The 15,349-nt window shown below is 40.3% G+C and overlaps 1 protein-coding gene across 1 annotated transcript; it reads left to right on the top strand.

The window, feature by feature from the left end:
* Positions 1 to 2,636: 2,636 nt before the first annotated feature.
* On the top strand, positions 2,637 to 5,116 carry cebpa (CCAAT enhancer binding protein alpha). The gene has a single exon (XM_026937356.3). It carries the CDS (start codon positions 2,903 to 2,905, stop codon positions 3,818 to 3,820), a length of 918 nt encoding a protein of 305 aa, XP_026793157.2. The 5' UTR covers positions 2,637 to 2,902; the 3' UTR covers positions 3,821 to 5,116.
* The last annotated feature ends 10,233 nt before the right edge of the window (positions 5,117 to 15,349 follow it).

A 15,349-nucleotide genomic window follows, 5' to 3' on the forward strand; every position in this document is an offset into this window, starting at 1 on the left:
ACACTGAACACAAACATTTCAAAATGTGTATTTTTGATCCAACACTCTGAGGTCAGGGTTACAGAATAAGATTAAAATGATGAACTCTGACCAAGAAATACAACGCAACATATTCAGTTTAATGCCAGGATCTTATGAAAGACTGATAATTATTATTCATAAATCAATGTCCATGTCTATTTCACTTATATGTAACTTAGAACACAAACAGCTCCCTTTTTCAGATAGAATGTATAATTGCACCTATTTAAAGACACTGGAGTGATGTGCTGGACTTCTACTGATCTTTATCTGGCTTTCACTCATTGTTTCACACCTTGGGATTTGTTAAATTGCCTCTTCAGTGTATTTGCATAATTGCACGGCTACTGCAATAGAAATTGTTAGAAATAAACACCTAAATAAAGCCAAATGATCAGTTCTAGACATATTAGGCAATGCAAATAATTACAGCAGAATCAGCAAAGGTTGTCTTTAAACCCCAAATTAGACCATATTCATAGTGAATCACTTGATTTGGATTTAATATAATTTGTCATAGCAGCTTATTAGATTCATAAGCTTCAAAAATTTAGGAGAAATGCGTGAGGCTGTCCTTCTGCAGGAACCCTTTAAGGTTCTGTGTAGAAAACCTACAACAGATTGTTTAATATGAGAAAGTGTTCCGAGTAGAACCCTATGTGGCATCTAAGAACCCTTAATCTTTCAAAGAGTGCACATTATGGTTTATATTATTCAAAATATTGTCTATAAATCATTATTTACATGATGTGCATACTGAGTTGAGTATAATGCATGATGCATATCAGATTCATACACAAACACTACACACTACACGGTCCCTCTGAATGAATCCTTAAAAGGTCTTAGGAGAACCTACAACAGGAAGCTATAAGAACCCATAAAGAACCCTTAAAGAACCCTTGTGAGGTGAGTCTAATGTATGAGGCAAGAGGTACTGTCTTCATCAGACTGATACACAACCAACTACACACTCATAGAACTTTTAGAGCCCTTAATGTTGTCCTTCTGGAGGAGAAGGAACTCTTAAAGGTTCTCTGTTGAACCCTATAGCTGATCTACCAGAATGGATTCTAGTGCCATTTTTAAAGCTACAAACATTTAATCATTCGATGAACCCTTAAAGAACCATCAAAGAACCCTTTTTGCGTTGAGTCTAATGCATGATGCAAGAGTCGCATTAAAACACAAACACACTCTTAGAACTTTTAGAGCCCTTAATGTTGTCCTTCTGCAGGAGAAGGAACCCTTAAAGGTTCTCTGTAGAACCCTATAGTTGATTGTTTTCCCATCAGAACGGGTTCTAGAGTTCTAGAGAACTAAATTAACCCTTAAAGATCCGTTTTGCTCAGTTTTAGATCTACATCGTTTTTACCTCGCCTCACTTCTCGCTGTGCGCGTTTCGGTTCGTGCCAAGCGCGCGCTGGGACAATAGAGGGAGCTGCGCACGCGCTGATCGGTGCGCGATCCGAAGCGCGCGTGCCAGGGGCAGTTTCTGGTGCGTTTTATCACGTTGTTGTGTTTTATCCAACCACCGGCGCGTTGAGACTGGAGACAGAGAGTTTGCTTTAGGTGTCTGGGGTGGACAAAAAGAAAAAAAAAAAAACAAAAAAACTACAGTGTGCGCCAACGCGTGCAAACGTTATGGCTCGGGATGGACATCTTGTCAGATGTCATATAGGGTCGCGCGCTAAAGCCTTCATTTCATATGCACGGATATTTCAACGAATAAGCTATTGCTATGATTATTAAATCCTCATTAAAGTTAAATGCTTTATGATATGTAGCACTAAATCTTGTTCAGTTTAACTTTGAGTCAGACTAGTGGTGCTTTTCTACCTATACATTTTATTCAACCAAGACAATTTGCTCTAATTTAGAGATATTTGGCAGATAAATGCATTACACAGGCTATTTACCTGTCTCTGTCTATCCTTTATATCCACGCAGATCCACATGAAGTGTGAGCTGAACACTCAGCTCTAAAACACGCAGCTCTTCAAATTCTCTTCTTTCCACGTATTTAAGCCAAATTTGTTGTTTTTTTCCCCTCTTAGAACACATTTTTCTGCATACAAAGCAAAAACAACCCCTCTATCCTTAGATCACAGTTTTCCAAACGCATCCTTGAAGTATTATTTTGCTTTTTTTGCACATTAGTGCACATGAGTGGTGGAAAAAAATGAAGTGGTGAACCCGGGTTTGTCTGTTAGATGGAGCGCACAGTGCAGTGCTTTATGTGTTTGATATCAAAATGAAAGAGCTGGTAATCAGTGATGAGTGGAAGGCAAATATTCTGAGATTCGTATGCGTGATGAAATCTGAAAAAAAAAAAAAAATCATAGCAACATGTAAGGCGTTATGGCTATATAGCCTGTATAAACGGTGATGTAATTGCTTACATTTTAAATATGCAATAATGTTTGCTGTTACATTATTGTCTTTATCAGGCTATTTGAAATAACTCTGTCTTCTTTATCGGGTTATGTGAAATAAGTCTGTCTGCGCTGTGGAGTGTTACGTGCGCTCGGCGCAGTCAGAAACCCGTCTCAGCGGCGCATTAGGACCCGGGGCGTGCCCCACCAAAGCGCACTTCTCTCTATATAAGAGTGTCAGAGCTGCACTGAGCGACAGATGTGAGGTCAAGCACACACACAGACGGAGGGTGAAGTCTCTGCTCCTCTGAGCCTTTCCGTGACTCCCGCTTCGCTTCCCAGCCACAACGGGAGCCGCTTCCCTGCGGTCAGGCCGGCGAGTTTGCGCCTTCTAGAAAACTCTTTATCTTTTTTTCCTTTTTTTTTCTCTAAAGTTTGCCCTGGGTAGTGTGAGCAAGCTGGATTCCCGGAGCCCTTCACCATGTCAGGCGGGTTTTAGGTACTCCATGGAGCAAGCAAACCTGTACGAGGCAGCCCCTCGGCCCCTGGTGACGAACCTCGCCCCGAGCGCGCAGAACGCCTACGGCTACAAGGACGACCTGAGCGCGATCTGCGAGAACGAGAGCTCCATCGATATCAGCGCGTACATCGACCCAGGAGCGTTTAACGACGAGTTCCTGGCCGACCTTTTCCACAGCAGCGGCGCGCGTCACGAGAAGCTCAAGCTGGCGAACGGCGGCGACTACGAGTACGGCCACGGCCTGGGACTCGGCGCACCCGGCCCGCAGCACTCGTACGGCTGCGCGGTGGCGAGCTACGGCGACTCGTCCAAGCTCGAGCCCATGTACGAGACTCACGAGGCGCGCATGAGACCTGTGGCGATCAAGCAAGAGCCGCGCGAGGACAGCGACCTCGGAGAGCTCGGGCACGCGCCACAGTCCGGCGCTTACCACCACCACCCGCACCACCCGCACCACCCACACCTGTCGCACCTGCAGTACCAGATCGCCCACTGCGCGCAAACCGCCGTGCACCTGCAGCCGGGTCACCCGACGCCTCCGCCCACCCCGGTGCCCAGCCCGCACCACCAGCACCAGCACCATCACCAACAGCAGGGCGGCCTCGGCATCAAAATGATGGGCAGCGGCACAGGCGACAGGCCCAAAACCAAAAAGCACGTCGACAAGAACAGCGCCGAGTACCGGCTGCGGCGCGAGCGCAACAACGTGGCCGTGCGCAAGAGCCGCGATAAGGCCAAGATGCGCAACGCCGAGACGCAACAGAAAGTCATCGAGCTGTCGGCGGACAACGACAGACTGCGCAAACGGGTCGATCACCTCACGCGCGAGCTCGAGACTTTGCGGGGCATCTTCCGGCAGCTGCCCGACGGCTCGTACGTCAAAGCCATGGGCGGCTGCGCCTAACAGGACAGACTTTTTTTTCTTTATTTTTGTGTTTTTTTCTCTTTTTTTTTTTTGAAATCGTGCTATTCCTATAGCGTCCGCTGGATATGTACTAGACAGATGTCACAGATCATAATTACTGAAACTGTTTCTATACAGAAGCCAGGCAGCTGCCGTCTACACGTGCCTTTTTTGTACCCTATAAAAAACTCGATAAGCTCCTCTCTGGACTCGCGTCCTCCATGTTAAAAGAATGTGCGAAACGTATCAGCGCAGCTCCTGTAGGGCATGACTTCACATCAGCAGCAGTTGTATTAAAAGTGTATTAAAAACAAAAGTAACTTTTCTTAGGGCCTAAGTGTCTAAAATGTGCCCTCTTGAACTGTAAGAACTGCACAAGGCTTCACCAAAAGCGTCAAAAGTGCACTGACGAAAAAAAAAAAAAAACACCCTGCTATTCCTGTTCTATGTTTAAGATGTTGTATGTTGGAATTTGTCTACAAATGGACTGAAAACGACATGCCAAAGCAAAGGACTGGAACACAACAGGCTACATTCCAAACCGCCTCCTACATCCCATGCCCAAACTGTGCATAACTGGTAATTTATAGTGGCGCACTATATATATTGCTTACTATTTAGTGTGATAATGTGCGGTTTGGGACGTAGCCAAATCTTCAAACTCTGGTGTCTGCCCTTCAGCTCGTATGCACTATGAGTCGTGAGACTGTACGACCCGATGAAGCACATTTTTACTCTGAAAAACTGCCATAGGCTCGGGTACTGATGTGGAGGGCGCGCGCGCGTGTATGTATATGCATGTGTGTGTGTGTGTGTGTGTGTGAGTGAGTGAATTTGTGAGGGCGCTTTTTTACAGTCCAAACTTTGTATTTATGCAGCAGAATTGAGATGAAATGTGAAAAAGGTGCCTCTATGCAATGGCTGTTCGCATCATTTTTTTTTTTTTTTTTTTTTTTTTTGCAGTGAAAGTGCTGTGTAGCCCATATTTGTTTGTTTTTGTGTAGGAGACTCCAATCTCAGTGCCTTTTCACTTGTCTCCATCATCATCATCATCATCATCATGGGAGAAATGTTTTGAATGTTTTTTCCACATTAAAAAAAAATGAAATATAGGCTACAGCAAGGAAGAGAAAGCACTTTTAGAAAAAAAAAAACAAAAACAACAATATCCAACAGCCGCCATATTGCAAATGTTATATGAATGTTTGTTATTGAAATGTAAAACAACATTATATATATATACACACGCCAAAAAATTTACAAATTATAATAAAAGAACATGGTGTTACATAAGAACATGGTGTTATTTGTCATCTGATGATATTGTACATTATTCCACAGGCTCCTGAGTTTGAGTTGGATTCTGATCTTGATTTAAGCTACTGATTTAAGCACAAAGTTTGCATCTAAAAAGTTTATAGCTCATTCACTGGGAGCCTTTTTCCTCACCGGTAGATGGCGCTATTAAGTCATGTGCTCTGGATAAACACTGGATAAAAGAGTGGGAGATTAAATATCAATCCGGGGGAAGTCATTCACCTGATTTAACCCATTAAGTACTTAAACACCTCATGAGTCAGCTAAAGTGTGTTAGAGCCTGGCTGAGAAAACATTACTGAATATAATATTCATTGCATTTCATTTATACGACACCTTTCTCTTATCCACTGCACCACACTGTGGATTCACATCATCATCATCTTCATTCTTTTCCCTGATAGTAAAAAGAGAATTGGTGTAGTACAGTCAAAAGTAGCATTATTTAATATCGTACTTAATATCACCACCTATACACTAAAACGACAAAGTAAAGCCACTATCATAATGGCTCTAAATGACAAAATAGCTCGAAACTTCATCACTCAACATCAGCTCAACAATCACACTGTTGATTTAACATTGTAGTTAAATCTGATGCCACTAACTAAATACCCCGAGGTAAATTCAATGTAAAACCAAAACTGACCTTTTTTACGTTATTTGTTTGAGTTCCTGGTCATTTAGTGCACACTTTATCAATACCATTTAAAACTTCACTGCATCACTATGCAATAAAGACGCAAAGATTCGACAATTTGGATCGATGCATCACAGATTATTATCAAAAAAAGACAGACAACTGGACAACTAAAAAATAATTCATATTTTTTAAAACATATGTGGCTAACCATAGGCTAGCAAGATGATTTCATCCTTAACTCTGACATTTTTTTTTAAAACAGTCCTTCTTTACATCATCATCATCATCATCATCATCATCCATGAATTAATCCAGATTCTGAACAAAGTTGGTCACATCGATCGATCAGAGAATATTAAATTGAATCATATCATAGCAGATTCAGTAGGATCAAGGTTCACAACCTTACTATGCACACAAAAGCAGGAAATAAAACACTAACCAGTTATATTATGCCTATTATGCCTTTTGTTTTTTTTAACATCAACCTGTCCCCACTCTCAGACTCAGGTTAGCTATCATCGAGCAAACATGCTGAGAAAATTATAATATGTTGTAAAAAATCATCTGCACATATACAGGAAATACATACATACAATGTTAAATTATTCAGTTGATTTGAATTATTTTTCATGCTGATATTCTAAATTTTATTTGAGCTGAAGAGCCTAACGACCCTGCAACAGTGTCAGCAATCATTCCCCTAACAAATATCCCAAACATTTACAATCATGTAGTACATTTGCAATAAATGACACGTTATAAGCGCAGCGTCATCAGCGTCATCAGCGTCATGAGTGTCATGAGTGTCATCACTGATAAGCACTATCTCCGTGGCTTTTCTTCAGTACACGTCATTGATTAGGCCCTTTGTCCTGAGCTCTGAATTGATCAGTATGTGATCTACCATTAAACGCCGCTGATCTCGTCACGCCGAGTAGCGTCTTGGACGAGGTAAGGTGAGAGAAAGTGTGTGAGGGAGAGATGGAGTCGGACAGAATGATCTGTGTGTTACTGATAGAGACTAACGTTTATTCTGAGGTGATCATGTCTAAGCACTAAAGGCTACAGTGAGGACTCTGAAGGCGTCAGTCGCTTGTTTACGATCGAAAGTGACATTCAGAATGAAGATTAAAGCACTGCTTCAGAGCTGCAGTGTTCGTCACGTGATTATCGATGCTTATACACAAGAACAGGAGTCACAGATTGGTCAGATTGGTCATTAATTTTCTATAACAGAGGTTCTGATAGTACTTCTAGCCATAATTCAATTCACAGGTTTATATTAATGCGCTCATTCTGATACGTTATCGTTTCTATAGTAACAGCTCATTCACAGGTCTTGTACAGCAGAAGATCTACATAAACAGATTTTAAAATGTGTGTAATTGTTGATATGCTGAAGGTTTCTGTAAGGAGACGTCTATTTAACATTTATGGAAGGAGTCTCCAGTGTCAGCGCTTTGTAACAGTTTCCACTTTACACATTGCGGTTTCTCTGTAACATGACACTGTGTGTTTTTTGTCTTATTAAGTTGAGAGGAAAAAAGAGGCTGGTGAGGAAACAGCGGAGGTACATGTTCCATTTTTTCACCCTGAATCCATGGGGTGTGCAAACTTTTGCACTCAGCTCTATCGGAGAGCTCGCATTTTTTAAAAACCTTTTTAATTCGTTTTGGTTTCAGTTGGTTATTTGATAAATATAATGTTAGTATTTTTCTCTCTCTCTGTCTCTCTGTCTCTCTCTCTCTCTCTCTCTCACACACACAAACACACACACACACACACACACACACATTAATTCAGTTGACTTGATAGAATTTCTGCTTCATGTACACCATGTTATCCATGATTCTCTCTCCCTCCCTCTCTCTCTCTGTCTCTCTCCCCTCTCTTTGGACTCTGTCTTCTGGATTTATCTTGTCTCTCCTTTGCTCCTCATCTCTTCACCATGTTGTCTACAATTCTCTCTCTCTCTCTCTCTCTCTCTCTTTATCTCTGTCTGTCTGTCTGTTTGTCTGTCTCTCTCTCTTTCCCTCTCTCTGTCTGTCTTCATCTCTCTTGCACTCTATCATTTATCTTCCCTCCTTTTTGCAGTTCATCTCTCACAGTTTTTTTTTCCATCTTTCTCTCTAGCGAGTTCAGTTCTCAGGCCAGTTTGATCCCCATTCAGCGTCACATGTGAATGATATCCGAATGCTTACGTTGATGGGTGCATCTTTCACCTTTTTGCTGTCCAACTTCTGTCTTCAATATGTTTCTCACTAACTTTTCCTCTCTTTCTGCTGCCGAACCCCCTGTTCTGTCCTCTTTTCCCCTCCCATTCATGCAGCTTCTCTCCCACACCAGCGTGAGGCTCCGGTAAGACTTTCCGCACAGATGTTCGAGCGCTCTGGTGCTGCTCGTAGCCAGGGACAAATCAGCACTGTTTAATTCTGCCTAATGACATGCAGTCCAATGACGTGTTGCTTGGACAAGCAACATCTTGATAGGATAGCTGAATGAATTGTGATGTGCTTCACACATTTACATGGCTGAGCTAAACAAACACAAGGACATGCAGCCTCCAGGCCTGAAGCAACTACGCACATCGTGACCCTGCTGACTGAAAGAATATCATCATACAAATATGATTAGAAATCTAAGTGCAATGCTACACTTACTTTCCATCCCAGCATCTGCACTACGTTTTCCAGTTTGTTTAATAGCTGACTCCCGAACGGTTCACTGGTAAACAATGACTAAAAAGCAAAGGCGTGTCCTGCAGCTTGGACCGAATCTGCCGAGATCCGTTTGTCATCGTATTGATGTTTAAGGCCAGTGTTTAACACCCAGGCAAAGAGTGTATTCATCTTGGAAGAATTATTTACAGCTGTTATCCTTTCTAATCATGTCGTGTGATGTATGTAGAAACTTACATGGATTGCCAATGGGAAAATAATCTGAAAAGGAAAATTGAAAAAAAAAGGGATAATAGAATTTTTTTTCAGCCATGGATCTCTTGAAGTGTAAAATAAATTCCATCGCACCCTCTCAGTACAGATAATCCAACAAGGCTCATTATTTTTAAATATGTGCAATAATATTTTGCCTGTTTATTGGCGCCATAGAGCTTTATTCCTGACATTCCTGCTGACAGAACATATTAGGTCCAAACTGACGTTATTTATAGACTTGAATTTGAGTTATTGAGGTTTTGGATTTAAACTCATTCAACTCGTGTGACCAGTGAAACATGCTAATAAACGTACAAATTCAAAAATAAATATAATAGCTTTGAGAATAATAGGTTGTGATTTCCAGCAGAAAAAAAAAAAAATTCACAGACCCCTAGGGGAAATCACTTTCCGAACCACTGCTCTAAATATCGAATGTGAACAGCGTGATCATAGTGACTGGCTGGTCCGGTCGTTTCCACCTCTTCAATTGTGCAGGCTTGTTTATTCTACAACACAGAATTAACTTAAATATAATGAAATTATTATGATGTGATGATTGGTCATGTGTGTAACCTTCTGTGAGAGAGCACAAACTTGTTAAATGCTTTTTTGGGATGAATCCAAGAATCATAATCCACGACCATAGAGAAGGTCCAAACACAGGCAGGGACAAGTTAAACAAGGATAATCCATAATCGGAAATGAGGAAAACAGGCGAGGGGTTTAAACAGGAAAATATGGAACTATAGAACGCTTGCATGTACACTGACAGTTTTTTGTCTGCGTTTTGGCCTCCTGTCCACACGAAAACTGCATTTTGGTTCACTTAAAAAAAAAGAGAGAGAAACTTTTTAAAAAACACCCTCCAAAACTGACATCACAGTGTCAACGTGTGCATGCTTATTGTGGTTTTGCATCTGTTATACATGTGCTAGGACTCTGTTTATGATGGCAGCTGTTATTTCTTATTTGATTAATATAATTTCGCTTTGTTTTATTAGTAGACCCTTGTGTGGGTTTTGTACTGCTCCTGAATCAACAGCTACAGCACTGAGAACTGAGATTTTGGATAGTGTATTCTTAAGCAGTAGTTCCACCTCACTGTCTGGCCACATATATAAATGCTCACATTTGTCATTTTTTTTTGTTTGAAAACTTTTGGCAGAGCAGAAGATGAATAAATGAATAAGCCTTTGACCATGTTGGTGTTTTTTTCCCTTCACATTTTCTCCTTTTCTACAGCTCAAAACACACAACTCTACTACTCTCAATGTTATTCTTGAGTCATTTACCATAACAGTTAATGACAAAGTTGCTTTATTATCATGTGCACTGAAGTACAATTAATTTCTTACTTGCATGTTGCACTTCAAGACTACACATAATGCTATCTTTACACCTAAAGATAGAATGAAATACCATCACTACGTAATTATGCCAGCATGCTCACATAAGTGGATTGGAATATTTTCGAAAATGCTGCCAGGGATTTTTTGAAAACAGAGGTGTAAAAACGACATTTTAAAAAACATCTGTATACATATGGACGGGGCCTTAGAAACACAGAAAGCATTGCGTAAACTTCATAACAAAAACATGATAAGACTTCACAACAAGACACTGACTCAACAGGGTATAAACAGACAAGCTAATCCAAACTAAACACAGAACAGGTGAACACAATTGGGTAACAAAACAATGACCGATCTCTCCCTCTATATTTGTTGTAACTTTAGGAACACATTGAAAAGTTAACATCCTGCATTATCTATCTGTAACATCCATCGTTGCACATTTTCTTCCTCAGCCCTTGTCGTCACTTCATGTGTGGTTCGTTACGTGTTGCAGCTTTTATTTTGAATGCATTCCTCATGGAAGAATTCCAGCTGGCTCCTATTCCTTATCAAAGTCTGAGTGTACTGAGAAATATGTAAAGTCAAACACTGTGGTACTGTCAATAACTGTGTGTGTGTATGCATGTGTGTGTACGTGTGTGTGTGTGTGTGTATGTGAGAGGGAGGGTGGGTTGTGCACATATGTTTAACTGTACTATTTGACTGTCCACTCTGTTTTATTTGTCTTTTGATAAAATTTTAACCAGACCTTTCACTGTGAATTTGACTGCGTGCTCTTGACTGAGAAAAGAGCTTTCCTTGTACAAAAGCCAGACATCTGCAGTTATTCCTGTTGTTCCCACTAGATATATTTTATCACGCTTTTTAGTTTGTGTTTGAGTTTTTAACCTAGTGCTATTTCCTCTTATATCACACAAATTCAAGACAATCCACTCCAGTCACTCCAGTCCTTTCCATACCCACTAGCAGGACTTAACCTTTAACCCTTATGTTCTGTTCACTACACACTAGGAAAAAAGGTTCTTTAAGGGTTCTTTGATTTTTAAAATGGCTTTCGAATCTGATAATGAAACACTGTTGTGGAACCAAGGAACAACCAAATAACTCTTAAGAATTCTAGATTTAAGATTTTTTTAAGTGTACTTATACATGGCCCCATTGTGTCTATGTCATTTATTCTGGATTGAAAGGAATACAACTGTTAAAATATGCCTTTTATGCATGCAGTATGCACAAGACGAGCAGTTTTGATAGAAACAGAGCACCACATATTTGGGAATCTCCCCTGATGGCATCTTTTTGACTCTCATTTTCACTTGTATTTGACCTTGTTACCCTCAACACAAAATGAGCTACACATAATCTCTAATCTCCATTAGAGACAAAGTTACACCCAGCACATAAAGTCATTTAGTCATCTAATATCATTGCATTTCTAGCATTTCTAACTTCAAAATCGATCATTCTGACACAAACGTATGTGTTGTTTACCCCGTTTATACACAACACAAATTGATCTACAAAATGGCATAGAGTTAAACAACAAACAAAAAAACTTTTATTCACAACAAGATATAATAAAACAAGGGTTACATTTGTCATGTATCCATCACAGATGAAACACATTACAGAAAGTAATGTCTTTTACATTTTTTAAAAAAAATAAACCTATTACCTCCAGGACATGCCCTTTCCTCTTCCATATATTGAGTCAAAGACTTACCCACATTCCCACCTATGGCCTTCAGGACACACCCTCTCAGATCTTTTTCCATATATAGACTTAAAGACATACCCACATTCCCACCTATGGCCTTCAGGACACGCCCACTCAGCTCATCTTCCATATTTGGACTCAAAGATATGCTTTCTGTGGTCATTAATGTGCACATAGATTTAGGTTGTTAATGAGAATGTACATTTCTAATGTTCTTAATGTTTTATTGCTAGAAATATCAAGACTTAAATTCAATATTAAACAAAGGAACAAATGTGTGCATTAGTTATTTCTTCTTATTTTCCCAAATTAGTTCTCTTACTTTGCTGAAGAACCCATTGCACTTGTTTTTATTCTCTCTCACTCTCTCTCTCTCTCTGTTATATCTCACTCTCTGTGTCTCCATAAGTCTCTCTCTCTGTCTGCTAGATTAATACGTAAGAATAGCTGGAAATAAAACTCAATGTCATCTAGGAAAAGGTCTTCGGGTTGGTGCTGCTAAGCATTTACATTTATCATCATTATCCTGCACAATTATGTTACCAGCTCACATGAGCAGCACGGTCCATAAAGCGCTGAAAAGGCTGAAATTTTGTGGTGGAGGCACTTAAGTCATTTTATTAAACAGGCTTTCAGGAATAACCAAAAAATGTCTAGTCAGGCCACTTTATTGAGGGAAGCAAATAACCAACTTCATAATATTTTGGTTTCCAATATAACAGCGAATGCGCCAAAGTAATACGTGGGTTATTATTTTGTTTTTTCAGGAGCAGTAGTAATGCAGTCTGTGCGGTCTGGAAGATGTAATGAACGGCAGTAACAATGATTTATTGCTGAAAATGATTTATTAAAGTCATTAGAAACTAATAGGTGCATTAAAAAAGGAAAATAGTTGTACATTGGATGTTATATTGGACGTGGTAAAAACTAGGAGAGAGAAAACACACACGCATGCACACACAGACACACGTTTCCATCTCCTTCAGCTGTACACACACTTACACATATAAACCATTCTTATCTATTTACTGGCAGTATCTCTGACATCTGGCCGTACCATAAACCGCATGCGTGAACCCTGCATTATGTAATCACAGAGTTGAAAAAAAATCTGAAGTGTTTACACTAATAAAACTTAACATTCCTCATTTATCGCCCAGCTAAACACGGACGTACACTAGGGAATGATAGAACATGACGTGTGTTTACTTGGCCAATGGATGAATCCCAATGTGGACACGTTGGATGTGTGTCATGGTGAGCCACGCGCTGCTCCATATGGATGACCCACAGCGAGTGTGTGTGTATGTGTGTGTTCTTCAAAAGTAGAAATGTTTAAACTCAACAGAGATCTCTAATGACATCACAGTTATCGCACGCTGGGAAAAACTTGAGATCAATAGAGAGAAAATATCATAAATTCGGAACATAATCATGAGGTTGGCTAGAAAGAAAGATCTGACTATAGCTTACAGTGTTTCAGCATCCAGAGGCGACCGTACTGGGGATGTTCAAAGGAGAATTTCAGACACAAGTACGTATAAAGTGAGAGTTCTCACTCTTATGCAGAGGTGGTAAAAGTACTGAAAATCTTTACATGTAAAAAAATGGTAAAAGTTGAAGTATGGCTTCAAATTCAAATTTGCTCAACTTAAAATAGAAAAGTAAAAAAAAAAGAAGTGGAAGAAAGATTCACAAAAGAAAATGATGTTTGCCTCAAATCACACACTGGCTGTGTCCGAATATCCCTACTACCCTACTATACAGTAGACGAAAAGCAGTACGCCAAAGGAGCAATATGTCCGAATTCTCAGCATTCATAAAACAGTTAGCAAGAAATACCCGGATGTCCTACTGCTTGTATGGAGGCAGTGGACACTGCGCTATCCCATAAGGCAACGGGACTGGAGTAAAAATGGCGGAAGGCAGCGTGTCGGCTCTTTTTAAGTGTAAGTGCTATAGGTTTGAAACATTGTGCCTTGTTTCTTGTGGTTAAAACGTACTTGTTTAACAACACCTGAGTAAACTGTTAACTTGTTGAAGGTTTAAACAAGAAAGAAAAATCAGTTGCTCTAAAAAAATCAGTTGTTTTTGTGGTTACTATGACGTCGTAGGTCACATGACAATGCCAACATGGCGGACGTAGTATGTCTGGATTTTATTCGTACTACACATGTACTGATCAGTACGTACCATATGAACGGCCGAGCGGTATCGAATGCAGTACGTACTGTCACAGTACGTGATTTCGGACGCAGCCACTGATTCTAGTTACTGATGGTAACTCACTTCAGTGATTGGTGGGAGAAGTAGGTGGCGCACACTGATGACATCAGAGGTCTGTCACTGGTTAAGAGGAAAGTTAATATAGGAACTCCTTGAAGAAATCAAGTCATTTGGCCTATACATTACAAAAATTTTAAAGAATGTACTAAATTTTCATGATCCTCACGGAAGGTTTATGAGTGCTTCAGGTTGAAGCGAGGAGTGAGTTCAGCGTTTGTAGCACTTTCAGTAAGATCCTGGGTTGATATGAATAGTCTTACCGAGTATTCGTGGGTTTGGATTTTATGTTGAACCTTATAATCGAGTGTTTCCCTATCAGAAAGGTTTCCAAAACCATTTTAAGAGGCTAAGGACCCATAATTACTTAATGAACCCTTAACAAACCATGTGAATACATGGACTAGATATTTATTCCTTCATTCATCGTCAATAATTGCTTTATCCTGCACAGGGTCATATTTTCATATTTTCGGATCCAATCCTGGGAATACTGGATGTGAAGCGAGAATACACCGTGCATGGGTTGCCAGTCCATCACAGGGCACCACACACACATTCACACACTCATTCAGATCAGCCAGTGCACCTACCTGCATGTTTTTGGGAGGTGGGAGGACTCTGGAGAACCCAAAGGAAATCCACACGGACACAGGAGAACATGCACAACTCCACACAGACATAAACCCGAGCTCAGGATCGAACCCTGGAAACCTGGAGCTGGGAGGCGGCAACGCTGTGCCACCGTGTCTTATTCCGAGAAGTTGGAATTTTCTTTTTCATGGATGTCCAAAGATATTTTTTTCATCTCCCTCCATCCCCCACCGCCTTAACCTGTTCTTCACCTGACATCATGACAAAGATGTGAGATTTGAGAACGCTGTTTATTTTCCACCCTGAAGCCTGCACATTTGTTTTTTAGCTATGGTTTATACTGGTAGCCTTCCAGACAAGGCCTTATCTCTTCACATTATGGTAACACATGAAACGACAAGTCCACCTACACACTCTATCATATGAAACAGAAAACAAAAAGCATATATAGTATTCGCAGGAATTAAGCGTAAATAAGCATGTTTTCGAGAGATCGCAAATTCAAATCCCAACGACGCTATAGCCATCTGTGGCCAGGAAAAAAGGGAAAATCTGAAACTTTTTAATTATTGGCACACTTGGGTATGGGATTGAGATGATCAGATCTGTATCTTAAAGGCAATGAGACTTTGCGAGAACAAAAACTATTAAAATGATTCCAATATGAGGATTTTAAGTAGA

Source organism: Pangasianodon hypophthalmus, chromosome 25, assembly GCF_027358585.1.
Source record: "Pangasianodon hypophthalmus isolate fPanHyp1 chromosome 25, fPanHyp1.pri, whole genome shotgun sequence".
In the NCBI taxonomy this organism is placed as follows: Eukaryota; Metazoa; Chordata; class Actinopteri; order Siluriformes; family Pangasiidae; genus Pangasianodon; species Pangasianodon hypophthalmus.